General features: G+C 41.0%; 2 protein-coding genes and 1 long non-coding RNA gene across 11 annotated transcripts in view; 2 read left to right on the top strand and 1 right to left on the bottom strand.

The window, feature by feature from the left end:
• The window catches only part of LOC140641137 (uncharacterized), a 66,192-nt gene that overhangs the window by 34,432 nt on the left and 3,840 nt on the right, over nt 1–27,920 (bottom strand). The window lies entirely within an intron of this gene.
• Nucleotides 4–27,526, top strand: ZFP2 (ZFP2 zinc finger protein). 7 transcript variants are annotated; one of them, XM_072840548.1, is made up of 6 exons: nt 4–45; nt 2,170–2,266; nt 9,834–9,963; nt 10,234–10,325; nt 22,723–22,802; nt 25,959–27,526. In XM_072840548.1, exon 6 carries the CDS (start codon nt 26,036–26,038, stop codon nt 27,425–27,427), a length of 1,392 nt encoding a protein of 463 aa, XP_072696649.1. In that variant the 5' UTR covers nt 4–45; nt 2,170–2,266; nt 9,834–9,963; nt 10,234–10,325; nt 22,723–22,802; nt 25,959–26,035; the 3' UTR covers nt 27,428–27,526. The 7 variants fall into 7 exon arrangements, with proteins under 7 accessions (XP_072696649.1, XP_072696646.1, XP_072696645.1 ...); XM_072840545.1 differs by lacking the exons at nt 10,234–10,325; nt 22,723–22,802 and adding an exon at nt 8,856–9,023; XM_072840543.1 differs by lacking the exons at nt 4–45; nt 10,234–10,325; nt 22,723–22,802 and adding exons at nt 160–202; nt 8,856–9,023.
• The window catches only part of ZNF454 (zinc finger protein 454), a 57,567-nt gene continuing 29,808 nt past the window's right edge, over nt 162–27,920 (top strand). The window contains exons 1-2 of the mRNA XM_072840541.1: nt 162–202; nt 2,170–2,266. The gene's annotated coding sequence lies outside the window, so the exon portion shown is untranslated. The remainder of the gene's footprint in view (nt 203–2,169; nt 2,267–27,920) is intronic.

The following is a 27,920-nucleotide window of genomic DNA, read 5'->3' as shown; positions in this document are numbered from 1 at the left end:
GCAGGGCTGCGTTCGCACTGGTGGCTCCCGCTCCGCCGCGAGAGGGTGAGTGTGGGGCCACCGTGAGACGCACCATATTGGGGTGGCGCCGGGCGGAGGACCAGGCAGGAGGCCGGGAGGACCAGGACGGCTGGGCGAGGCCCCTGAGGGGCGGGGCCGGCGGCGGATGGGACCCTGCGCGGCGCTGGGCCGCTCGCTCCAGGTGCGCGCGCTCTCGCCCCGGGATCCGGGCCGGGTAGGAACACCCAGAGCGGAGGGCCGCCACCTGTCGGGAGGGAGCGGCGAGGGCGGGGGACCTGGTGCGACCGTCCCAGGCCCGAGGGCTCCACCCTGCCGCGGGCTTTCCCCGGGCCCGGCTTCGGAAGTCTCGGGCGGTGCTGCACCCGGTGCGCGGTCAGGGCTGCAGCACCTGCCCTTTGTGTCCGCCTCCTTTGGCGGACGCGCCCTCTGTGATCTCCGATTCCGAGCGGCGCTGGCGCCCGCTCCCCTTCACCGTCTCCTGAGAATGGGGAGGCCCACCCGTGCAGATTTCTATTTCAGGGAATCCTTTAATTTCTTTTTTTAAAGCAATTTTTCTCCGCCCCTCCCACCCCCCAAAAAGAAAGTTCCCTATAGGAAAACTAGAAAATTCAGAGGAGCATAAAGAAAAAAAATTATATGAAAACTCAAAATCTGCATGTTGGCATGTTGGCATAGAGAGGCTTTGTTTTTACACAAAGATGTGGACATTAGTGTCCTTTTCTCTACTTTTAAAACTGCGATTTGAAATACATTTGGAAAGATTTTAAGGTGCACAAATATTAAGTTCCACGATTTTTTACAAATGTTTTTATCTACGTAAATACCAATCGGACCAGGTGGAGAATAAATTTTTTAAAAAACAATATTTTGAAAACATCGAGTTTTACCAGTTTTTAAAAACAACTGTCATTTTAAAGAGTGTGAGAAAACTATGTCTGTGCCATATTCAATCCTCCCTTTAAGGCCTTTAGATTCTTTCTCAGGTTTTTTTTACCCCCCTCATGTTAAAAACAATATAGGCCATCTGGCTGCATACATCTTTGCATTCCAGTCTCATTCTTTAAATCTCTTTGGATGAAACTTCAGAGTCATACTGCAAGGCTTTTGATACCCTCTGTCTTATTCCAGAAAAGCAGTAGTTTATGAACATCTGCAATGTAAAGAGTGCCTGATGGACCCACAACAAGTCTGGGTGTCCCTATTCAACTTTCTGAGAGGTGCAAACTATAGGGTTGTTTAAGTTTGTTTTCAACACTAATGAATATTTTGATGCAATTTTGAGTTTTGTTTTTAAATTCTGTATTTGATATACAGTGTTTTACTAGGCAGAAACGTTGCATTTTCATAAGGTTACAAACAAAAACCTTCCCTTCAAGTTTGGGTCTTTGACATCATTGTTAGGGGGACTTCTCTCCCATTATCACAAAATTGTTCATCTGCCTTTCTTCTGGTACTTTAGTTTGATTTTATGTACAATTTCTATTCATTTCCAAATGATAAGCCCTTGTTCCAAGTTATGACTAATTCTTTTTTTCACTGAATTCTTATATATAAAATTTTTTCTGAACTCTTTTTTGTTGGTAGGATTTTAATTGAGGGCTCAGAGAACTTGTTTATTTGTTTTATTTAGGCTGTAATTTACCATCCCCTCAGCCTGTACTGTGCCTGGTACACAGTAGGTGGTCAACACTATCTGGTGAATGAATGACTCAGCCTGGTCCAGAACACTGTGTTCTAATTATTATAGCTTTATGATATCTGGCAGGCAGATTCTCCCTCACCACTCTTCCCTTTCACATGTTTCCTGGCTGTCAAATGACACAATTAACTTAAAAAAATCTTTTCCATAATTATCTTAAAAATACTATTACTTAGGTATAACTTGGTTAGGAACATGTTAAGTTTATAAGGTAATTTCAAGGAAGTGACAATTTAGATATGGTGACAGCCTATCCAGGAATACAGTATGTCTCTCTGTTCATCCTTCTTTATATATCTACGTAAGCTTAGCAAAATAAACTTCATAAATAAAAATTATAGTTTTCCTTAAGTAGGTGCTATACATTTCTTATTTGGTTGATCTGTAGGTATTTAATTTGTGGTTGTTGCAGGAGTCTCATTTCTCATGGCTTCTTTTCCTTCCTTCAGCTCTCCCTCCTCTGGATCCTGCCTATCTCCTAGGAAGGACGGCGCTGGAAGGAAAGAGAAGGCAATGGCTGTTGGGCCTCTGCCATCAGCAGCTCAGGTGAGCTCATCTTTCTCTCTGAACCTTCTCCCTTACTCCTTACCACTTACTTATTCCTGTGCTGTGTGGGGGCATCACTGCAGAGGATGGGGCTGCTGAGGTCTCCAAATGCTGGATACTTCCCACACTGCCTGTTAGTCATGAAAGATGATCTGGGTGCTTATAGGGAACATAAAAGAGGTCATATCTCTACAAGATACAGTCAGGATGATTATACGTGAACGTGATAGTAAGTATGGCAGGTACCCAGATTGTCAGTGTTCCAAGATTTGTGGCAACCAGGAGAAGTAGGGTGGGATGGATATAACTGGACAAGATTTGCTATCCTGGAGTTAAAGTGTCCCAAGTTTAAATCCTGACTCTACTATCGATGGCTGCATTGTCTTGGGTGAGTAACCTGAATTCCCTGAAGTTCCCTCATGGTGATGACAGACACCTACTTGATATTACTAAGCATTTCATGTGGCTTATTTCATTTAGTAATACGTACCTCATAGGTTTGTTGAACGTTCAAGGGAAATAATGTAAGTAAAAAGTGCCCAGCATGGTTACTGTAATGTTAGAGGGTACTTGGTAAGGCATTCTTAGCATTATTTTAGCTTGGCATTTTAGTTTTGGAGGTGGAGCAAATGGAGCAGTGACTGGTAATGAGAGGGAATCAGATACAAAGTTTGGGGTCAAGTATTAGGAAGGGGGAGTTTGTGTGTCTGGCAGGGTGATAGGCATGGGGGTGGAAGAGGAAGAATTTTGATAAGGGAGTCAGCATGTTCCTAGCTTTTCTAGGAAGAAGCTAAAGGAAATCAGGTGGTGAAAAAGTAGTGAGGAGCCCAGGGCTTTTTGCCCTGAGAGATCACTTTGAAAATGGAACCTGCTAGGGCTACCTGGGTAGCTCAGTTGGTGAAGTGTCTGCCTTCAGCTCAGGTCATGATCCTGGTCCTGTATTGGCCTCCTTGCTCAGCAGGGAGCCTGGGTCTCCCTCTCCCTCTGCTGCTCCCCCTGCTTATACTTTCTCTCTCTCAAATAAATAAATAAATAAAAATTTAAAAAATAGAAAGAATATGGAACCTGCTAGTTTTTACTAGAACCTTAAGTTGTTGCTTCTCTGGAAAAAGAAGGAGAAATCAAGGGGACTTGGCCCCAGGAGACCTTCAGTTTTTTTGTTTGCTTTAAGGTTAGGCTTACTTAACTTTGCAGTCCCACAAGACTCGTGGTGTTTTCTCTATTCATAAGATCATGTATTAGGGTTCTCTCAGATATGTCACTTGTGTATTTATCAAAAGAAACAGTTTAAAAAAGGCTTCATGGAGACAAGTACTAACTGTTGTGATTTCTTTTTGTACTACTTTCTCTCCTTAGTATTATCAAGCTCAGTTATAAAAGGCGATATAACTCAAAAAATAGGCGGAAGAAAGAGGGAGTTTCTGGAAAAGAAGGTTTGGGAGGGAGTGTTCAGAAGATTTTGGTTGATGAAGGTTGTCTTTTGATTGTCAGGAGCCTTGATTTTACTTTATTTAGTTAAAATAGGGTTAATTGAGTTTTTAAATTAGCTTTTTTTTCCAGGTGTAATTTTACATAAAATAATCCATTTTAAGCATATTAAATTCATCGAGTTTTGACAAATTTATGCACTAACATAATCACCACCCCAATCAAGCTATGGAATGTTTTCATTACTCCAGAAAGTGTCATCACCCCCTTCTGTTCACATCCCCGGCCCCAGGCAATCACTGGTTTGATTTCTGAATACCTTAGTATGTGTTTCCTAAAAACAAGCTTTTCATTTTATTTTACCAGAATACAATTAACAAGTGAGGACACTGCCATGGACATGGTTAGCTAATCTACAAACCTTAACACATATTTTGACACAAATGTCCTTTATCTGGTCCAGGACCCAATCCAGATCATAACTGGCATTGAGCTGTCACATTTCCTTAGCCTCCCTTAACCTGGAACAGCTCCCCAGTCTTTGTCTTGGATGATCTAGACAGTTACACCTGGGATGTATCAGTGAAGCATTTGAACTGTTCTACTTTTTCCATCTTTCCTTTGTAGGCTGATGATGTGACTATGAATCCCCCAAGTATGACTTGTATTTGCTTTTAAGCTTTTCTTTTTCTGAATATACATACTAGGCCTGTTACAACTATCCTCAAAAATAAGCATGGATGTACATTCTTCAGGCCTTTTAAATACGTTTATATCCTTGCCCAGTTTTATAGTGGGTGGTTTGTATATAAAAGAAGCCTTTTATGCAGGATTTGATACTAATCCTTTGCCATAAATTGTCAATATTATTTATTCCCTGTCATTTCTTTTAAATTTGTTTATAACATCTGCTACAAATAAGTTTTGAAGTTTTATGCAGTTACCTTTCCTCCCCTTTGTTTGGCTTTGGAATCATGCTATGAAAGGCTTTCTGTATCTAACATTATATAAATATTTTTCTAGATTTTCTATTAGTTTTATCATTTTAAATTGACATATTTTAAATTCTCTGAGCTATCTGGAATTTATTGTATATAATGTGAGGTCGGAATTTAACTTCATTTAACAATGTGGTATAGCATTTCATCATCCATCCATTTGCTAAATAGGGAGTACGCACCTGCCTACCACGCATTAGGCAGTATTCTGGACTTTGGGAAAATGGCAGTGAGACAGACTAGGTCCCTTTCTCCTAGATCCTGCCTTACAGAAAGGGGAGGCAGGAGAGAAGAAGGAATAATTACTGAGGAAATAATAAGCACCTAATAATTACTGTTAGGTGCTGTGATAGCCACACAGCAGGGCAGCATGGTGGAGTTTAATGTCTGTTTTAGCTGGGCAGAGCCAGAGTTGACACTCTTGAGGAGATGGAATTCCAACTGATGTAATATCCTGAATAATCTGCTGCTTCTCCATAGATTGGAAATGCTGCCTTTAATGTATACTATATTTATATATATATTACACAAGTTTTTCTGGATTCCGCTCAATTCCTGCTGCTATTCCTGCTATATAATACACTATTTTGTTTTAGAATTTGTTATTTCATAAATGAAATGTTATTTCATTTCAAATTTTTAATTCCTGCACTGCTCTTTTACATTTATTGTTATAGTTAAATTTTATTAACTATTACCAAGTTCTAATAGTAAGTTAAAAAGTATGCAATTCTTGGGACACCTGGGTGGCTCAGCAGTTGAGCGTATGCCTTCAGCTCAAGGCGTGATCCCGGGATTTGGGATCAAATGCCACATCAGGCTCCTTGCAGGGAACCTGCTTCTACCTCTGCCTATGTCTCTGCCTCTCAATCTGTGTCTCTCATAAATAAATAAAATCTTTTTTTAAAAAAGTATGCAATTCTGATTTGAATTCCATTAAATCTATATCAATTTGAGGAAGACAACCATCTTTTACAAAGTTTACTTTTCCTATTGAATAAGAAAAAACTACCCTTCATTTTATTCAGATCCTTTATTATGGCTTTTAAGTCTGATCACAAGAATCTTGCATATTCCTATTAAGCGTATTCTGAGGTTTCATTTTTTGTTGCTATTGTGATTGCGGTTTTTTTAAAAAACTGGATTGATGGGGCACCTGGGGGGCTCATTTGGTTAAGCCTCTGACTCTTGGTTTTGGTGCAGCTATGATCTCAGGGTCATGGATTAAGCCCCACATTGGGCTCTGCACTCTGCAAGGAGTCCACTTGAGATTCTCTCCCTCTGACTCTGCAGCACCCCCAACCCACAGGCTCATGTAGACATGTGTTGTCTCTCAAATAAATGAATAAATAAATCTTAAATAAAAATCAGATTGCTGAGAATTATATCTGAGACATTTTATTGCTGTAGTGCATCAAATTTCATCACTGTCATTACTTTTTTTATAAATTATACTTTGATCATTTAAAATATTCCCATTTATCCCATTTGATCCTCAGTCTTTTCAAAGATAACAATAGCAAAAAGTCTGTATCTTTAGGTTCAAGGAAACCTTTTACACAAATCAGACCATGAAGCTGCTATTTCAAACACCATGAGTTACTTTACCCTGTGCTTTTTAAAAAAAATTTTTTTTTAAAGACTTTATTTATTTATTCATGATAAGAGAGAGAGCGAGAGAGAGAGGCAGAGACACAGGCAGAGGGAGAAGGAGGCTCCATGCTGGGAGTCTGACGTGGGACTCGATCCTGGGACTCCAGGATCATGCCCCAGGCCAAAGGCAGGCACCAAACCGCTGCGCCACGTTAGCCTTTTAAAATGCTCTTACTTTCCTAAATCATTCAGGAGCCCGTCTACAGGTCAGAGGTCCACAGGATATTTCATAAGAGAGACCAGCTCTGGGACACTCTTGGGAGCTTTGCACTAAAGCCAATGGGAATCCAGGGAAGGGGGGAAGACAGCCCATAGGAGTCAGAATCTGGGCTTTTAATTTTGCCCAATATATTCAGCTAATGAGGCAATTTTTGAAAAACAACAAAAAAAGGTACATTAATTTTTGGAAAGAGAATATCCTATTTCTGATGTTACCTTTTTCTCAAAGAAGGGGCTTATAAAGCATAAGCCCCTTGTATGCTTCCACATACATTCTACTTTATCTGATACTCGTATGTTCTCAGCCCAGTTTCTTTTTTCTTTTTTCTTGCATTTTTTATTTGCACTGGCCTGCTGTATCTTGTCTCTGCCCACCCCCCACCCCCCCCCACACACTTTTTAACTTTCTGGTGCTTTAGGTATGTCTCTTGTATGTCCTAGATTTGAAACCAATTTTAGTGTTTTTGTCTTTTTTTAATATTTTTTTTATTTTTTAAAGATTTTATTTATTTATCAGAGACAGAGAGAGAGAGAGAGAGAGGCAGAGACACAGGCAGAGGGAGAAGCAGGCTCCATGCAGGGAGCCCAATGTGGGACTCGATCCCGGTCTCCAGGATCACGCCCTGGGCTGAAGGCGGCGCTAAACCGCTGAGCCACCTGGGCTCCCCGTGTTTTCATCTCTTAATAGAGAAAGTCAACTTATTCATGTATGTTGTTATACAAGTATCTTTTTCTGATTATCTATTTATTTTTATTATGGTTTCCTGTTTCCTTTCTTTACATTCGTTAAACTGATGCTTTTTCTTGGTTCCTTTCATAAAATGGAAATTCTGCTGTGTAATGTTGTCCTACAAGTAGCTACCTCTACATCTCTTGACAATATTTGTAAGTGACTTTTAACATTTTATGTTGATATAGTTGATTAAATATTAGGAGAAAATAATGAGGTAGAAAGAGAATGAACTCTGTTTCAGTGCTGAACTTTTTCTAGAAGTTCACAGCAAGCAGGATGTAAAATACACACATTTCTTGGACGTGGGCTACGTCCCGTCTCTGGCATCCAGGCCTTTTCTCCCCTTTCCCCATTTACATGGTACAGCGCTCTCTGTCCTTAGTTGAAAGCCTCCCCATGGCTTTATCCCTGTTCCCTGGTCCTTACTTCTTTCCATACTCTCCTCTCCCATCTTTTCCACATAAGTCTGAAGTAATTCCATCTAACTGCTTCTGACTCCTTATCTTCCACTGTAAGCTAACTTCTGCCTTCAGCACTCTGTTGAAATTAGCTCATTTTCCAACTGGCAACTCTCTTTCAGTTTGGCCTACTCCCTCCTCCCAGACCTGCAGTCCTGAATCTCCTTTCTCTCCCTCCCCCAGCCCACATTCTCACACCGCTCTGATGGAGGTTGGCTGCAAGGGTTCTTTTCTTGGCCTTCTCCTCTCACAACACAAGGAGAGAGGTGACCTTGGGTTTGAGTCCCAGCTGTGAGATTGTGGAAAAGTTATTTAACTATTTTGATCTTCAGATTCCTCATCTGGAAAATAACTTTGGTGCTAAAAATCTAATGGGTTGTCATATCGATTAAATGAGGTGAGGTGTGTGAGTCTCCTATTAGTGCAAAACTCAGTACAAATGTGAAACTCGGGTTAGTGCTCCCTCCTTGTACTAGTCAGGCTTCTTCCAAGAAACATAACCATAAAAAAAAAAAAAAAAAAGGAAAGAAACATAACCATAGGCTGAAGCGTACCCATGATCTGCACTCTGTGGTCTGGAGGCCAGGAAAGTCAGGGTGTAGTTCTACTCCCAACCTGGAGGCCTGAGATCAGGACTGAGGGTGTAAGTACTGGTCCAAGTCTGAAGGCACAAGAGCTAAGAGACCATCTGAGGGAGGGAGCTGGTGGCTGTCAGAGCTCAAGCAGAGCCAGCAATTAGTCCTTCCTCAGCCTTTTTGTTCTGTTTGGCACTGGATGTGCCCTCTCACACTGCTGAGAGCTGATCTTGATTCAGTCTACTGATTCACTGGGAGCACCCTCACAGAAACATCTAGAAATAATGCTTTACTAGCTCTCTGGGCATACCTTAGCCCATCAAGCTGACACATAAAATTAACCATCACACTCATTAAACAGATACTGAATGCCTATTATGTTTTACTTCCTAGTCTGAGGGCTAGAGAACAAGGCTGAAATGGGCTTATGAATTCAAAATGACACTTTCAAGTCAAGCTGGGTGTTTTCTTGGTCCTTTCAACCATATTCTACAAGTATCCTGTTTGTACATGCTTTCCCTCCAGGAACTGGGATTCCACCTATTCAGCAAAGCCGGAAATTCCATGTGCAGCCTTGACAACACTGAGCCTTGCGGGGCTCTGAAGACCCGGCTCTGAGTTCTCCTGGTCTCCTTGCCCCAGCCCAGCAGGAAAGGCACCCTCCCCAGCTAGCTGTACTGTCAGCCAGACCAGGTGCACTCCTCCCAGTCCAGTCCTCAACCTGATGGGTTTCGCGTCTCTGGAACAGCCCGGGAAATTGTTCAAACAAGCTGGCTGCATCTTCCCACAGCAACCCTGCATATTCACCTCACTCTCCTGTCATTACAAAGCCCCTCTGGGTCACAAGTGCAGCCCCTTGGTGGCCCTGCATACGGAGGAATTCCTCCTTCCCTGGGCTGATAAACTGCTCAGTGCCTTCTGTCTGGTGCTGGGTGTCATGTGTTCAGTCATCTTGTACTCTGCAAGGCGGGGATCCCTCCTTTACCAATGGGGTAAATGGGAGGCCATCAAAACAGCACCTATCCTTCTCCAGTGGAAATCTAGAACAGCCTCAGTGCCTTTCCTATTACTCCCTAGTACCTCCTCTTCCTGTCTTTACATGCCAAAGCACTTTCTTTTTCTTTGAGAGAGAGCGCACGATGGGTGGAGGTAGGGAGAGAGGCAGAAGGAGAGAGGGAATCTTAAGTAGGCTCCATGCCCAGCATGCAGCATGGCACAGGATTCAATCTCACGACCCTGAGATCATGACCTGAGCTGAAATCAGGAGTCAGATGCTCAATTGACTGAGCCATCCAGGCGACCCCAAGCACTTCTGGTATTACATTTATTCATGATATTGTACATTATTTCATGATAATGTACATTTTTTGTTGAGTTTCTTTTGGCAGGTAACACATTTTTCTCACACAGATCTCTTTGTCTTGTCTCTTCTAATGCTGCTTTTTTCCCCCCACTTCCCTCAGGGGGTTTTATTGGCATAATCCTTTGAGCAGGAATTTATAGTTTCAGGAGTCAGTGACATTCCGGAATGTGTCTGTGAATTGCACTTGGGAGGAGTGGATTCGTCTGGATTCTGCTCAAAGGAACTTGTATGAGACAGTGGTGCTGGAGGACAGGGACTTGGCTTCACTAGGTAAGGATCTCTCGTTATAACTCAAAACCTCCCTACTGACATTGTGCCCCACCTACTGACACTTGTGTAACCGCTGAAATTGAGGAATTTGCAGTTGCAGTCCAAACAGTGATAGGTCATTGTTTGAGGATAGTTGCTTGTGTCCTCTTTGGACATAGAATGGAAAATGGAAGCTTCAGAAGGCCTGAAGGGGAAGGGACAGGACAGGTACTGGAAGTGGTTTTTACACTTAGTTCAGAAGCCAAATTTAGTGTCTCTCCTCCTGAGCAGGGCATCAGCTTTCCAAATCAAATGAGATTTCTCAGCTGGAACTGGAAGAATGAGCTGGATGACAAAAGAACTTTCACCGTGCCTCTCTCCAGGTACGGATCAGGTTGCAGGGACTTGTCACTAGGTGTGTCCCCGTGGGAGAAATCACTGCAGAGCTTCATGGGTCTCCTGGGGAGACCTGCACCCCTGAACTGTCTTCTCTCAAAGGCCTCTATGTTACTAACACCACTCATCCTCCTTCGGTCTTACAAAAGTCCTCACTATGGAAGGAGGTGATACTGTAGAGGGTTAAATGAGTTACTACATTTTAGCACTTATTATAATTGCCTTGAACATCCATAAATGTGACCAATTATTATTGCCTCTCTGTCTTCATCTGTACTTTGAATCTCTCTCTTTCTTCCTCCACTTAATATTCTCTTTCCTGTTTCACGAGTCTTTCTTCTCAGCCATTACCTATATCCGTGGCTTTCTTTCCCTTCTTCATTTAAACCCTTGTCAGTTTTCTTAAAGGAAACTAATGTTTTTATCCCTGAGTTGCAAACTTGTATACATGTTTTATTGTCTGCATTTAAAACAAATAAAGATGACTTTAGCCTTGTTATTTTCACCAGTAACCTCATATTTTATACATTTCCTTTCTCATTCCTAAATTTTCAATCTGCATCCCATTCTCTGCTAAGCATTTAATGCCTCTCAGTGTTTGTTAACTGGTTTCTAATCCCCCTCACAAATGAAGTTTCTGTTAGAGGTTATTGCTGACTTTTCTCTGAAAAAATACATTTTACAGCCTTATATTCTCTATTCAATATGAAAGTATTGATCACCATTTCTTCTTATGCATTTTCTAAAGAGACAGGCACTTTTTTTTTTAAACTCTAGATAGTGTATGGCTACCTAAGTATAAAGCAATAAAAGAGATCAGTAAAAGAACACACCAACAGGAACAAAGAATCTTATGAACATGGCTACTAGTTTCCAGGAAGCTTTTTAAAGAACAGGATTTTACTATAATCACTTGCTACACAATGCACAACTTTGGATATTTTATGCCTTTTAATGCTAATTTATTACGTATAAAATGATCCCTTAAGATAGCTTTAATTGCCTTTACTATAGACTTTGTGGATTTGATTACTATTGCTATTTATATTTATATTTATTCTTATGTAATAACCTATTTATTCAGCATTTTGTGAACATTAGGCCCTGTTCCTAGCACTGTGGATATAGCAATAAATAAGACAGGTGGTTTCCACATGGATATTATACTCTAGTAGAGGAGACCATAATAAAGCAAGCAAGCATGGAGGGGGAAGGAAAGGACAGGAATGAAAAGCATAAAGTCCTAGTGCTCTGTGGAAAAAGCAATAAGCATAAGGGAACTAGATCAGTTAACAGCAGCTTATTTCAGAGGGAGTGATCAGAGAGGGCCTCTCCTTAAAGATGGCTGTTGAACACATAACTCACAAAGTGATGGGCCATGTGGCAGACTATGCTGGGCCCAAGGAACAGCAGGTGCAAAGACCCTGTGGTTGACTATTGACTACATGGCCTTGTTTGAAGGGAAAAGTACCAGGAGACATAAAGATTTCCTTAAACTTACTCTTTCCATTCTTCTTTGAAAAAAATTTCTATTATATTCTTAAATTTCTATGAAACTTCTCATTCTGAGTGTTCCTTTTTCCTTAATAGCAATCTTTTTTTTAGGATTTTATTCATTTATTCATGAGAGACAGGGATGGGGCAGGGACACAGGCAGAGGGAGAAGCAGGCTCCATGCAAGGAGCCCAATGTGGGACTCGATCTGGGACTCCAGGATCACGCCCTGGGCCGAAGGCATGCACCAAACCACTGAGCCACCCAGGGATCTCCAATAGCAATCTTTTTTTAATGGATTCATTGATTTCTCAATGAGAAGTATTGTATGAGAATATTTAGGTTATTTTTTTGTTTGTTTTGTTTTTGGTATATGTATGCAGCATTTCCCCCTTGTTCTCTAGATTATGTCGGTGGTTTTAATATGCCTTTTTCAGTATCCCACTGTCATTTTGGTGGGTTTCCTGGAGGCAGCAGAGGCAAACGCATGTATTTTTGATTCTGGATTTTTCTGTCCTTTACTGGTCTTCCAACTTCCCCATTGAGCTAAATCCTAAAGACTCTTCCTTTGTTTATGATTGTATTTCATACTACATTTGCCTGGTCTCTCTGAATCTCTGTCTAGTCACAAGTATGCAGGCTTACTGAGCTGTCACGGTTGAGCGTACTTTGCCTTATATCCCCTGCCTGGCATGTTGCCTGCCAGAGTAGGTATTTAATATATGTATGTTAAGTGAATCTTGAATGACATGAAGTAAAATTTTTAGAAATTAGATGAAAATACAGATTTGAAAGCTATCATCCTATCTGTGACATTCATTTCAATGAGTATTATTATCAGGGAGAGGGAATGAGAAGGGTTGCCCCAGCAAGCATGGGTCCCTTAAGGACAAGAAGATGGACTTGACGCCAAAGATGCCCCAGTGAAGGGCAAAGAAAGAGGGATCCCTGGATGGCGCAGCGGTTTGGCGCCTGCCTTTGGCCCAGGGCGGGATCCTGGAGACCTGGGATCAAATCCCACGTCGGGCTCCCAGTGCATGGAGCCTGCTTCTCCCTCTGCCTATGTCTCTGCCTCTCTCTTTCTCTCTGTGTGACTATCATAAATTAAAAAAAAAAAAAAAATTAAAAAAAAAAGAAAGAGTAGTCATGGAGGAGGGAATTTAGAGAGGAGAGCCAAGGGAAGACAAGCAGTGGGAGTACAGCATGCCAACTAAGAATTAGAAGGTGTTGTTGGCCTTAGCCAGAAGGACGCTTAGGACATGGCTGGGCAAGAGCACTCTTGGTGTAGAGGGAAATGTGCTGGGGTAGATGAGGAAAGGAGCAAACACATAAAGACGTTACAGATGGTCATTTCAGTAGACAGGAAATGGAGAAAGGGTGAGAGCTGAGAGAAGTCAGAGGTCGAGTGCCTCTAGTTTGTTTACCAGCAAATAGACACGAGTGTATTTAGTGGAGCAGAGAGGAGAAACTAAAGACCCAGAAACATGGAGCAAGAGGACAAAGCCCAAAAAATGGGTGATGTGCTAATAACTCCAAGTCTTCTTTTTTCCAGATTTTCTTCAATATTACTGCCAGATTAAGCTACCATTTAGTATGCTTCTGTCCAAAACCAAGACAAGAAAGCAATGGAGGACTGAGTGCTGTGCTCAGCTCTTCCCCAGGCATCATGACTCACTCCCCATAGTCATCCTGTGGAGTAGACTCCCAGCCCCTCTCTCAGAGGGGGAATGACACACCAGAAGTTGAACACAGATTTGTTTTATTTCTGCCTTAGGATTTAATTCTAATTCTGGAACAAAAAGGTTATAACTTTCTTTCCCTGCCTTCCTGTGACTTATTTCCAAGTACATCTAGCAAAGAATAGAACCTCTATGTCCTGGTTTAATTTTTCTTTTCTTTATTTATTCATTCATTCATTCATTCATTTATTTTATAATAAATTTATTTTTTATTGGTGTGCAATTTGCCAACATACAGAATAACACCCAGTGCTTATCCCGTCATGTGCCCCCCTCAGTGCCCGTCACCCATTCAGCCCCACCCCCACCATCCTCCCCTTCCAACACACCTAGTTCCTTTCCTAGAGTTAGGAGTCTTTATGTTCGGTCTCCCTTTCTGATATTTCCCACCCATTTCTTCTCCCTTCCCTTCTATTCCCTTCCACTATTATTTATATTCCCCAAATGAATGAGAACATATAATGTTTGTACTTCTCCGATTGACTCATTTCGCTCAGCATAATACCCTCTAGTTCCATCCATGTTGAAGCGAATGGTGGGTATTTGTCATTTCTAATGGCTGAGTAATGCTCCATTGTATACATAAACCACATCTTCTTTATCCATTCATCTTTTGATGGACACCGAGGCTCCTACCACAGTTTGGCTATTGTGGACATTGCTGCTAGAAACATCGGGGTGCAGGTGTCCCGGCATTTCATTGCATCTGTATCTTTGGGGTAAATCCCCAACAGTGCAATTGCTGGGTCGTAGGGCAGTTCTATTTTTAACTCTTTGAGGAACCTCCACACAGTTTTCCAATGTGGCTGCACCAGTTCAGTTCACATTCCCACCAACAGTGTAAGAGGTTTCCCTTTTCTCCGCATCCTCTCCAACATTTGTGGTTTCCTGCCTTGTTAATTTTCCCCATTCTCACTGGTGTGAGGTGGTATCTCATTGTGGTTTTGATTTGTATTTCCCTGATGGCAAGAGATGCAGAACATTTTCTCATGTGCATGTTGACCATGTCTATGTCTTCCTCTGTGAGATTTCGGTTCATGTCTTTTGCCCATTTCATGATTGGATTGTTTGTTTCTTTGGTGTTGAGTTTAATAAGTTCTTTAAAGATCTTGGAAACTAGCCCTTTATCTGATACGTCATTTGCAAATATCTTCTCCCATTCTGTAGGTTGTCTTTGAGTTTTGTTGACTGTATCCTTTGCTGTGCAAAAGCTTCTTATCTTGATGAGTCCCAAAAGTTCATTTTTGCTTTTGTTTCTTTTGCCTTTGTGGAAGTATCTTCAAAGAAGTTACTGTGGCCAAGTTCAAAAAGGGTGTTGCCTGTGTTCTCTTCTAGGATTTTGATGGAATCTTGTCTCACATTAAGACCTTTCATCCATTTTGAGTTTATCTTTGTGTATGGTGAAAGAGAGCGGTCTAGTTTCATTCTTCTGCATGTGTATGTCCAATTTTCCCAGCACCATTTATTGAAGAGACTATCTTTCTTTCAGTGGATAGTATTTACTCCTTTATCGAATATTAGTTGACCATAAAATTGAGGGTCCACTTGTGGATTCTCTATTCTGTTCCATTGATCTATGTGTCTGTTTTTGTGCCAGTACCACACTGTCTTGATGACCACAGCTTTGTAGTACAACCTGAAATCTGGCATTGTGATGCCCCCAGATATGGTTTTCTTTTTTAAAATTCCCCTGGCTATTCGGGGTCTTTTCTGATTCCACACAAATCTTAAAATAATTTGTTCTAACTCTCTGAAGAAAGTCCATGGTATTTTGATAGGGATTGCATTAAACGTGTAAATTGCCCTGGGTAACATTGACATTTTCACAATATTAATTCTTCCAATCCATGAGCATGGAATATTTTTCCATCTCTTTGTGTCTTCCTCAATTTCTTTCAGAAGTGTTCTATAGTTTTTAGGGTATAGATCCTTCACCTCTTTGGTTAGGTTTATTCCTAGGTATCTTCTGCTTTTGGGTGCAATTGTCAATGGGATTGACTCCTTAATTTCTCTTTCTTCAGTCTCATTGTTAGTGTATAGAAATACCACTGACTTCTGGGCATTGATTTTGTATCCTGCCACGCTGTCGAATAGCCGTATGATTTCTAGCAATCTTGGGGTGGAGACTTTTGGGTTTTCTATGTAGAGTATCATGTCATCGGTGAAGAGGGAGAGTCTGACTTCTTCTTTGCCAATTTGAATGCCTTTAATGTCTTTTTGTTGTCTGATTGCTGAGGCTAGGACTTCCAGTACTATGTTGAATAGCACTGGTGAGAGTGGACATCCCTGTCTTGTTCCTGAACTTAGGGGAAAGGCTCCCAGTGCTTCCCCATTGAGAATGATATTTGCTGTGGGCTTTTTGTAGATCGCTTTTAAGATGTTGAGGAATGTTCCCTCTATCCCTACACTATGAAGAATTTGGTCAGGAACAGATGCTGTATTTTGTCAAATGCTTTCTCTGCATCTAGTGAGAGGATCATATGGTTCTTGGTTTTTCTCTTGCTGATATGATGAATCACATTGATTGTTTTACAAGTGTTGAACCAGCCTTGTGTCCCGGGGATAAATCCTACTTGGTGATGGTGAATAATTTTCTTAATGTACTCTTGGATCCTATTGGCTACTATATTGTTGAGAATTTTTGCATCCATATTCATCAGTCTATAATTCTCCTTTTTGGTGGGGTCTTTGTCTGGTTTTGGAATTAAGGTGATGCTGGCCTCATAGGACAAATTTGGAAGTACTCCATCTCTTTCTATATTTCCAAACAGCTTTAGTAGAATAGGTGTGGTTTCTTCTTTAAACGTTTGATAGAATTCCCCTGGGAAGCCATCTGGCCCTGGACTCTTGTGTCTTGGGAGGTTTTTGATGACTGCTTCAATTTCCACCCTGGTTATTGGCCTGTTCAGGTTTTCTATTTTGTCCTGTTCCAGTTTTGGTAGTTTGTGGCTTTCCAGAAATGCATCCATTTCTTCTAGATTGCCTAATTTACTGGCATATAGCTGTTCATAATAAGTTTTTAAAATCGTTTGTATTTCCTTGGTGTTGGTAGTGATCTCTCCTTTCTCATTCATGATTTTATTAATTTGAGTCCTCTCTCTCTTCTTTTTAATAAGGCTGGCTAATGGTTTGTCTGTCTTATTCATTCTTTCAAAGAACCAACTCCTGGTTCTGTTGATCTGTTCCACAGTTCTTCTGGTCTCGATTCCGTTGAGTTCTGCTCGAATCTTTATTAAGTCTCTTCTGCTGGGTGTAGGATCTATTTGCTGTGTTTTCTCTAGCTCCTTTATGTGTAAGGTTAGCTTTTGTTTTTGAGTTCTTTCCAGTTTTTGAATGGATGCTTGTATTGCGATGTATTTCCCCCTCAGGACTGCTTTTGTTGCATCCCAAAGATTTTGAACAGTTGTATCTTCATTCTCAGTTTCCATGAATCTTTTTAATTCTTCTCTAATTTCCTGGTTGACCCTTTCACCTTTTAGCAGGACGGTCCTTAACCTCCACGTGTTTGAGGTCCTTCCAAACTTCTTGTTGTGATTTAGTTCTAATTTCAAGGCATTATGGTCTGAGAATATGCAGGGGACGATCCCAATCTTTGGTATCGGTTCAGACCCGATTTGTGACCCAGTATGTGGTCTATTCTGGAGAAAGTTCCATGTGCACTTGAGAAGAATGTGTATTCAGTTGAGTTTGGATGTAAAGTTCTGTAGATATCTATGAAATCCATCTGGTCCAGTGTATCATTTAAACCTCTCCTTTCTTTGGAGATGTTATGTTTAGAAGACCTATCGAGTGTAGAAAGTGCTAACTTGAAGTCACCAAGTATAAGTGTATTATTATCTAAGTATTTCTTCACTTTGGTTATTAATTGATATATTTGGCAGCTCCCACATTTGGGGCATATATATTGAGGATTGTTAAGTCCTCTTGTTGGGTAGATCCTTTAAGTATGATATAGTGTCCCTCTTCATCTCTCACTACAGTCTTCGGGGTAAATTTTAGTTTATCTGATATAAGGATGGCTACCCCTGCTTTCTTTTGAGGACCATTTGAATGGTAAATGGTTCTCCAGCCTTTTGTTTTCAGGCTGTAGGTGTCCTTCTGTCTAAAATGAGTCTCTTGTAGACAGCAAATAGATGGGTCCTGCTTTTTTATCCAGTCTGAAACCCTGCGCCTTTTGATGGGGTCATTAAGCCCGTTCACGTTCAGAGTTACTATTGAAAGGTATGAGTTTAGTGTCATCATGATATCTATTCAGTCATTGTTTTTGTGGATTGTTGCACTGAACTTCTTCTTAAAGGGGAATTTTAAGAGTCCCCCTTAAAATTTCTTGCAGAGCTGGTTTGGAGGTCACATATTCTTTCAGTTGCTGCCTGTCTTGGAAGCTCTTTATCTTTCCTTCCATTCTGAATGCGAGCTTTGCTGGATAAAGTATTCTTGGTTGCATGTTTTTCTCATTGAGGACCCTGAATATATCCTGCCAGCCCTTTCTGGCCTGCCAGGTCTCTGTGGAGAGGTCTGCTGTTACCCTAATACTCCTTCCCATAAAAGTCAGGGATTTCTTGTCTCTTGTTGCTTTAAGGATCTTCTCTTTATCTTTGGAATTTGCATGCTTAACTATTAGATGTCGAGGTGTTGAACGGTTTTTATTGATTTTAGGGGGGGATCTCTCTATTTCCTGGATCTGAATGCCTGTTTCCCTTCCCAGATTAGGAAAGTTTTCAGCTGTGATTTGTTCAAATACATATTCTGGCCCTCTGGCCCTTTTCGGCTCCCTCAGGAACCCCAATTAAACGTAGGTTTTTCTTCCTCAGGCTGTCATTTATTTTCCTTAATCTATCCTCATGGTCTTTTAATTGTCTCTTTTTTCCTCAGTTTCCCTCTTTGCCATCAACTTGTCTTCTATGTCACTCACTTGTTCTTCCACCTCGTTAACCCTCGTTGTTAGGACTTCAAGTTTGGACTGCATCTCATTCAATTGATTTTTAATTTCTGCCTGATTAGATCTAAATTCTGCAGTCATGAAGTCTCTTGAGTCCCTTATGCTTTTTTCTAGAGCCACCAGTAGCTGTATAATAGTGCTTCTGAATTGGCTTTCTGACATTGAATTGTAATCCAGATTTTGTAACTCTGTGGGAGAGAGGACTGTTTCTGATTCTTCCTTTTGAGGTGAGGTTTTCCTTCTAGTCATTTTGCTCAGTGCAGAGTGGCCAAATCAAGTTGTATTGGGAAAAGGAGAAACAGAGAGGAGAGAAAGAAGGAAAGAAAAGAGAAAAAGAAAAAAGAAAAAAGGAAGAAAAAAAAAGAGAAGAAAAAGAGAAAGAAAAAGAAAGGAAAAAAAAGGGTGGGGAAAGCAAATCAAAAAGAAAAAAAAACAGAAACAAAAACAAAAAAACACACGGGGGAGTATCTTCTGATTCTGTATACCTTAAGCCCCTTGACTTCCCCTGGAACTTGTCCGTCCAGCTGGTCTTCTGGGGTAGGGGCCTGTTGTGCTGATTTTCAAGTATTAGAACTTGGGGGATCCGCTCTGCCCCCTGCCTGGTGCAGGGCTCAGTGGGGGTTGTTTACCCCGTGAGGCTCCCGGAGGAACAACCACAGTGGTGGTGGCCGGCTCTGGAGCCCTGGATTCAGCTCCCACAGTAACTACAGAGCTCTCAGCCTGCAGAGGTCTGGATGCTCTGGGGGTGGGGTCGCTGATCTGCTCAGCTCGGGGCAGGAGTGTCCTTGCTGTCCTGGGCTTCCTGGCCTCTGCATTTCTCGGGGGAGGTCGGATCCTGGGCTGTGTCCTGGCGCCCTGTGCTCCCGGCCTGCGCTGTTGTATTCGCGCTTCCGCCCCGCAGCCCCCACCATGGAGCTGCTGCCTGAGCCCCTCCAACCTGCTCCCGGGTCAAGCCTGCGGGAGCTGCAGCCCTTTAGGGAGCTCGGCACACTCTCCCTGGGGTGCAGGTGTCTGTTACTGTCCCAGGGAGCTTGAGGGCATCCCCGCCCTCTTGGGGTCCTGCTCTAACTCCCTGGGAGCCCCTTTCTGCCCAGGAAGATTGGTGAAGCTCCTGCTTCTCCGGGACGGGGCTCTCCTGTCCTGGGGACTCTCGCCCCAGCCTTAGCCTGGCTCCTCGTGGGGCCCCTCCCCCTTGGAGGCCTTTTGTTTCTTTATTTCTTTTTTCCCCCCCCCCGTCTTCATACTTTGATAGAAGTGTGAACTCTTCTCACTGTAGCATTCCAGCTGTTCTCTCTTTAAATCTCAGGCCTAATTGGTAGATTTTCAGGATGATTTGAAGGTTATCCAGGTAATTTGGTGGGGACAGGTGACTTGGGGACCCTACTCTTCCGCCATTTTGCCCCTCCTCCTGTCTCTTATTTATTTTTAAAGATTTTATTTATTTATTCATAAGACAGAGAGAGATGCAGAGACCTAGGCAGAGGGAGAAGCAGACTACCTGAGGGAAGCCTGATGCAGGACTTGATCCCAGGATCCCGGGATCCCAACCTAAGCCAAAGGCAGACACTCAACCACTGAACCAGCCAGGCGTCCCCCAATTTTTCTTTTAGAGGTTTCTTTTTTTACTTTTTCTTTTTTTCTTTTTTTAGAGAGGGAGTGTGTGAGCTGGGGGTGGGGGGTTAAAGGAAGGCGCAAAGGGACAAAGAGAGAGAGAGGCAGCCTCCATGCTCAGCATGGAGGCCACCATAGGGCTCAATCTTAGGACCCTGAGATCATGACCTGAGCCAAAGTGACAAGTCAGATGCTCAGCCAACTGAGCCACTCAGGCACCCTGGATGATTGTTTTCTTTTTCTGTATTAAGGTTTTCTTGTGTACAGTTCTTGAATGCTTCATTAGGTTTTGCCTCTATTTTATAAAAGCTGAGTAGATTTTATTACCAAAGATTATGTCTATAATATAAGAGTTAGGGATTCTCTAACATTTTAAGCTCTACAGGAAGCTACCCTTCACTACCCCTAAATGTAGAAACCTATTATTTGTGTTTTATATATGACTTTGTATCATTCTCAGACATGTCCTGGGTGACAACCTGTGTTTATGTGTGTGTTAACGTATATGTACACATACACACAGAATTTATATTCTATTACGGAGTCTCTATTTACCTTCCTGCTAACCTCAGTCTCCCTCTTGTTTAGTACAGACACATGTCTTTGCCTCCATTAGTAGGAAAGACCATAATAAATGGAGAAGTATCCATAGATTATTGATGCTTTCAAAGGGCAGATCCACACCTGCCTCAGGACCTCAGCACTGGTGGTTTCTTCTGTGTCGGATGCTCTCCCCTCAAGAAGGGGGTCCTTTCTTAGCCCCTAATGTCTTGGCTTCAATATCACCATTTCATTGTGGCCTTTCCTGAAGACTCTATGTAAAATTACTATATTTTACTCTATGTAAAACTATTCCCCTCACCTGTCCTCTTCCCTATTTCCATCTTATTGCTTTTATTTTTTTCTATAAGGTATGCCACTTAATTTCTAAGTATTTTACTTACTTATTATGTTGATTGCCCTTCTTCTCACGGAAATATAAGTTCCCTAAGGCCAGAAATGTGTTTTGTTCATTGTTAGCACCCTAATCAGCACCTGGCTCAGTAGACATTTCTTGAAGAGATATTTCATGTTCAGAGGATCAATCTGGCTGCTATACAGAGAATGCACTGTACAGTAGCAAGAGTATTAAGTAGGAAGCCCACTCAGGTGAATATTAAAATAGTCTGGTGGAGTAGAAGGAATAGTTCATCTACTACACAGGGTACTGAAGAAAGACAAAAAGAAATAAATTGACTTGCCCTAGGAAGAGCAGGACCTGCTGCCTAACTACTGTACCCACCCCAATTCTCTGCAGGCTCCTCACCTCTACTATGACCCATGTCAGCCATAAAGCCTGAAGGATCTGTGTTCTCCCAGACCCCTTGGTCCTGGGAGCTCTTGTTCATGTCCTGATGAGCACCAAAATTATACAGACCCCATAACGAGACATTCTAAGACAATAAGAGAGCATGGGTTTATCACTCAAAAAGTCCTGTTTAGGAAAAAAGGAAGAGAGGGCTGTGATCGTTTGACATAAAATAATAATAGTAATGATAATAGCTAACAATCAATAAACTTTATCCTGGCTCAGCATATTGCTGTGCACATAACAGGTCCTGCTATAGCGAAATAGCAAGCATCAGAAAATCTCATCCAGTTCTGGAAGAGCCAGTTACTGATTCTTAGTGCTCCAGTCCCAACCCCTCAATACTTCACTAATTCTGAGAGCAGCTACCGTGACACTTTTATGTTGTCCAGGGAGACAGTCTGATCTGGGAAAAATAAAATTTCCTCCCCTCTAATTTGTCAAATGTATTGGTCACACTTGGGGAACAATATTAAATAGTAAGCATCCTTTCCTTGATTCTGTTGTTGGTGTGGATTCTAGTGTTTTACATGGCTTATAATTTTGTTTTTGAATCAGGATCCAAGTACCCATTATTTAGATATTATCAAATACTTTCGAAGCATCCATCAGGTTGGTCATATGTCCTTTTCCCCATGCCCTGTTAACATATTAATAGATTCCTAATACTAAGCATTCTGGACCTCCTGGATAAATCTTTTGTTCGAACTGAATAAGTAGTATTTCAGGGATAGTGTAGGAGTGCTTAATTACTAAATCTCTCATATTTAAGAATGTGTCTTGGTTTTCTCTACATATGTATAGAGTACTGGCTATGTGCAATTCTTGAGTCATATTAGTCTTTTCTCAGTGCCTTGCAGATATGGCTTCACTGTCTTTGGCGTCCCATGTTTCTGGAACAATCACTTCAGGTCTGTTTTTTAAAAAAAAATTGTTAATTCATTTTTCTTTTTTTGCAGCAAATCTCCAGACTTAACTTTTAAATTAGATCTCCAAATTCCACAAAGATAATACTGAGTCTTACAATTAAGTATTCTGCAGTACACTGTGATATTTCAACTTAAAATTATTAATATTTTCCAAAATAGCAAATATTTTTTCAAAATAGCAAATATTTTGTTCTCATTTTAGAAATGTTATTATATACAGAATATATAAAATACATGAACTATTTAGCAAAAATCTACATATACCTCTAAGCTCTTAATATAATATTAACCAATTTTTGTTCTAATATCAATACTATGCAATAGGTGCCATTTAACAGATGAGGAATCAGAAGCACAAACAGGTTAAGTAACCTGCCCAAGGTCACACAGCTAAGTGGAGCCAGGTAGGCTAGCTGTAAAGTTGTCTTAACCATTTTGCCATACTACTTCTCTTTACAGTTCATGATAATAAAGATGAATGAAAATAAGGAAAGCAAACACTCAGGCACTAGAACCCAGATTTAAAATAGAACATTGCTAGTATCTTAGAAATGCTTTGTGTGAGCATCTTCATTCACATCCTCTTACCTCTACCCAAGACATAACCACTCTTCTTACATTTGTGATCATTCCCTTTCCCTCCTTTTCTTTATAGTATTGCCATCCATAAAGGAATCATTTAGTTTTAAAACATTTAGTGTTAGCCTGTTTTTAGACTTTATCTAAATGAACTCTTAATACATATTTTTTGTGTGACTTTCCTTATTTATTCATTCTGATTATTCTGTGTAGCTTTAGTTGGTTAAATGTGCTCTGTCGGTTCAGGCTGCTATAACAGAACACCCAAACTTAGTGGCATAGACATAAGACATCGATTTCTCATAGTTCCTAGAGGCTGGAAGTCTGAGATCAGGGTGGGAGGGGTGCATCACGGTTGGGTTCCTGGTCAGGGCCCTCCTCCTGGTTCATAGACTGCTGCCTTCACACTGCATCCTCACATGATAGCAGAGAGAGGAAGCATGCTCTGTTGTGTGTGTCATTTATAAGGGCTTTACCTTCATGACTTAATGACTTCCAAAGGCCTTCCCCTTCCTAAAGTTATCTTATTGGAGATTAGGCTTCAACACATGAATTTTGAGGAGACAGAAACATGACATCCTTAACATGCATTGTTTTCAATTATTCTATTGAAATAGAATAGAAATCTATTATTTCTTTCTATTCTATTAAATATTTCACAATTTATCCATTATCCATTCTGTTGGTGGCATTTGGGTTGTTTATCCATTCTGTTGGTGTTATCCATTCTGTTGGTGGCATTTGGGTTGTTTCCAGTTTTTTGCTCTTATGTACAATGTTACCTTAAAAATTATGAATTGTGTGCCTTTGCAAAGCAGATTCCTTAAGAGCATGCACCAACTAGTGGGTTTGCTAAATCATAGTCTGTGTGCCTGTTGTATATTACTAGGTCATGTTAAACCTTTTCAAACACCTGAACCAGATTACATTCCCACCAGTGGTATGTCAAAATTCCCATTATAGCACAGCTTTCTCTTTTTTTTAAAGATTTTATTTATTCATGAGACACAGAGAGAGAGAGGCAGAGACACAAAGAGAGATGTAGGCTTCCTACAGGGAACCTGATGTGGGACTCAGTCCTGGACCCAGGGATCACGCTCTGAGCCAAAGTCAGACGCTCAACCACTGAGCCACTCAGGCATCCCTAGAGCACTGCTTTCTACATTGGGCAAGCTATCTGCACTTTTCAATTTTGTTACTCAGGTGGAAGTGGTAATAGAATCTAACTGGAACTTTAATTTGCCCTCCCCTGCTTACTGTTGAGATTGGTTATCTTTGCTTATTTACTCACCATTAGGTGTCCTTTTTAAAGTGCCTATTTAAGTCTTTTGCCCATTTTTCTGGTGGACTTAGTGTTCCACAAACATTGTTTTCCAGATTATGGAAAACAGATTCTAGTCCTGTATTGTGTGGGCCATGTATTGCAAAGATCTCCTCCCAATGACACTGTTTTTGTTTTTCCTTTTTGATGCCTTTTGATTGAAAGCATTTCATTATTTTTCCAGTGTTTACTTTCATGTGTTTTTTTTATGTTTTTCCTCATTCTCATTTTTACTATTTTAAAAATTTATTTCTTGAACCTCTACATAGTTTCCAAATTTGATATTTTCTGTGTGTTATCTTTGAACAGGGGAAGTTCTTGTATTTGTCTAATAATGTGAATGGATCCTTTGGCCTTTATGTTGTTTATTGGGTACAGTTTTAGTTGGACAGTTGGATATGATAGAGTGATGGGGCAGGAGGCAGTTTCCAGTTCATTTGTTGAGTGTTGATACTAACATTTGGTTGAATAGGTCCTTTCTGCAGTTACCTGGTGGTGTGTGTGTTTTAGAAGTGGAGATTGCGAGGCTTGCCACTTCTTCTCTTTCTTTATATAAGTAGGCCAGGTTGCAAGGAGGTCCAGTTAATGCATACCTCATGCTTCGTAGTAAAGCCTCCTGCCCACAGGCCTTTGGTTTGTTGGTTCAGTGTTGATCTTGGCTCTGGTAATTTTGATCAAGCTGACAGCTGATTTTCAGATTTTAGTTTTCTGTCCTCTGCCTCCCATTGTTGCCAAGCCATTTTGTCTAGGATAAGAAGTGGATCTGAGAAAATAAAATCTGAGTGGCCACAGAGTCCTTCAGTCCTATTTCAAGCAGCTCAACAGATCCTACTTTGCCTTTCCCTGCCACCAGTTCACATCTCTAATGAATGGATATTTTGGACAGGGTAGGGCCTTGTAGGACTCTCTTACCTGAAAAGAATGAGAAACTTATAATCTGTTGGAAGTTGTTGGTGGGGGAGGGGAGAACTTTAGATTGTGTCATCCTCCCTTAAGTTTCAAGTAGGTTGTGGTTTCTTATGTTCCAAACAAGCATATTCCCTAAGGGTAGTTTATGTGTATTATCCTACTTTATCCTCATCAGATTATTTTTATCATATTTTATATGTGAAAACTCAAGCCCGGAGAAACAATTAGTTGAGAGGGTAAGTTAACAGCCAGGGTTTAAACCCAAGCATATCTGATTCCAGAGCCAACATCTTTCACAGTGTCACACTGTGATGTTGTACAATGATTCAGTGTCAGAATTAGCGGCAGCACTGCAGGGGGAAAAAAACTGCTGATGGGAATACCAGGCACAATGTGGCAGGGCTTTCTGCTCTGCCTCCCCTGATCCCAGCTTGTCTGTAGATTTCCTCTTTATTGCATCTTCATTATTCAGCCTTGTCAAGTGGTCAGTGATTTCAATGTCCATTCCTCTTGTATACATAAGCTTACTCTTTTCTTTGCTTAACACCTCCTCTAGCTCTCCTGTTATTTATGAACGAGTTCACTGTTCTTTCCCTTCCTTCTGTTTTTCTTCCAAATTATAGGGACATTTTTGAAAGCTCTCACACGTGTCCTATAGTCAGTCTGTTTCTTTCTCTCATTCCCACCTTATGTAGTTTTCTGTCTCCCAGCACAGAAACCAATGTATGTTTGAATTTCTTATTTTTTTCAGACTAGGACACAAGACTTGAAACCAAAGAATCAACTACAAAGCTCAGCATTACTGAAGATTTATCCTATGGGGTAATAATGGAAAGGGAAGGTCTCTGGCCTTCTTTAGGGGAAGCCTGGGAACCTGATAATTGGTTAGATGGGCAACAGAAAAATCAGGACAGACATCTGCACCAAGTGGCCATTACTCATAAGGAAACCCTCCCTGAGAGGAGGACACGTGGAGATCATGAATTTGACAGGTGTTCTAGTCAGGGGTCAGTCCTAGATATACAACAAAGTACTCCTGTGGGACAAAGGTTCCATAATCAGAATTCACATGAAGAGGACACTAAACCGAATTCTGAATTAATTAAAACTCAAAGTATGTTTGTAGGAAAGAAAATCTATGAATGTAATGAATGCGGGAAAACCTTCAGCCAGAGCTCATCTCTTCTTAAGCACCAGAGGATTCATACTGGGGAGAAACCCTTTAAGTGTAATGTATGTGGGAAGCACTTCATTGAACGCTCCTCCCTTACTGTACATCAAAGAATTCATACTGGGGAGAAACCTTACAAATGTAATGAATGTGGGAAAACGTTCAGCCAGAGCATGAACCTTACTGTTCATCAAAGAACTCACACTGGAGAGAAACCCTATCAGTGTAAAGAGTGTGGAAAAGCTTTCCGTAAGAATTCATCCCTTATTCAACATGAAAGGATTCATACTGGAGAGAAACCATACAAATGTAACGAATGTGGGAAAGCTTTTACCCAAAGCATGAATCTTACAGTGCATCAGAGAACTCACACAGGAGAAAAACCCTATGAATGCAACGAATGTGGGAAAGCCTTCAGTCAGAGCATGCACCTTATTGTACATCAGAGAAGTCATACTGGAGAAAAACCCTATGAGTGCAGTGAATGTGGAAAAGCCTTTAGTAAGAGCTCTACCCTTACTCTACATCAACGAAATCATACTGGAGAAAAACCCTACAAATGTAACAAATGTGGGAAATCCTTTAGCCAAAGTACATACCTTATAGAACACCAGAGACTTCACTCTGGAGTAAAACCTTTTGAATGTAATCAGTGTGGAAAGGCTTTCAGTAAGAATTCATCTCTCACTCAACATCGGAGAATTCATACTGGAGAGAAACCTTATGAATGTATGGTATGTGGGAAACATTTCACTGGGAGATCTTCCCTTACTGTACATCAGGTTATTCATACTGGAGAGAAACCTTATGAATGCAATGAATGTGGAAAGGCCTTTAGCCAGAGTGCATACCTTATTGAACATCAAAGAATTCATACTGGTGAGAAACCCTATGAATGTGATCAGTGTGGAAAAGCCTTCATTAAAAATTCATCCCTCATAGTGCATCAGAGAACTCATACAGGAGAGAAGCCCTATCAATGTAACGAATGTGGAAAAGCCTTCAGTAGGAGTACAAACCTTACACGACATCAGAGGACTCATACATGAGTTAAGTTTTCATTGGACCCTTCACCAGGATTAACTCTTCAATAATGATCATATAAGTCATGTAACACAGAAACCTAATAAATGTAATAATTTTAGGAATCTTCTGGTTGAAGTATAAATTACTATATCAGATAATACCACTGCAAAGAAACCATATAGAGAAATCTTAATTCAGAATGCAAAACACTCCTTTACACCAGAAGGTTTAAATAACCTAATGTTCTAAAGGATGAGGATTTGTGCTGAAGATAAGTTCTATTGTGTCATAACATATCAGAGACTTCACACTGGAGAGAAAATGTGAGAGTGCTAACTGGACAGCCCAAAGACCTGGTATGTAGTCCAGACCTGACACTTGGACAAGTCACCTACTCTCACCACATCACAATGTCCTTATTTGGTAAATGAGGGATTTTGAATATAAAAGGTCTCCAGGATCCCTCTTAGTTCTAAAGCACTATAATCCTATAAATATAACCAATATTGGGAAATC

The sequence above is a fragment of the Canis lupus genome, chromosome 10 (genome assembly GCF_048164855.1).
Source record: "Canis lupus baileyi chromosome 10, mCanLup2.hap1, whole genome shotgun sequence".
Classification (NCBI taxonomy): domain Eukaryota; kingdom Metazoa; phylum Chordata; class Mammalia; order Carnivora; family Canidae; genus Canis; species Canis lupus.
The sequence above is the reverse complement of the archived record's forward strand: the minus strand, read 5'-3'. Positions and strand labels throughout refer to the sequence as shown.

What these genes read in the sequence shown, in the direction of transcription:
- ZFP2 (XM_072840544.1), top strand. Translation starts at nt 26,036, where the DNA reads ATGGAAAGGGAAGGTCTCTGGCCTTCTTTAGGGGAAGCCTGGGAACCT.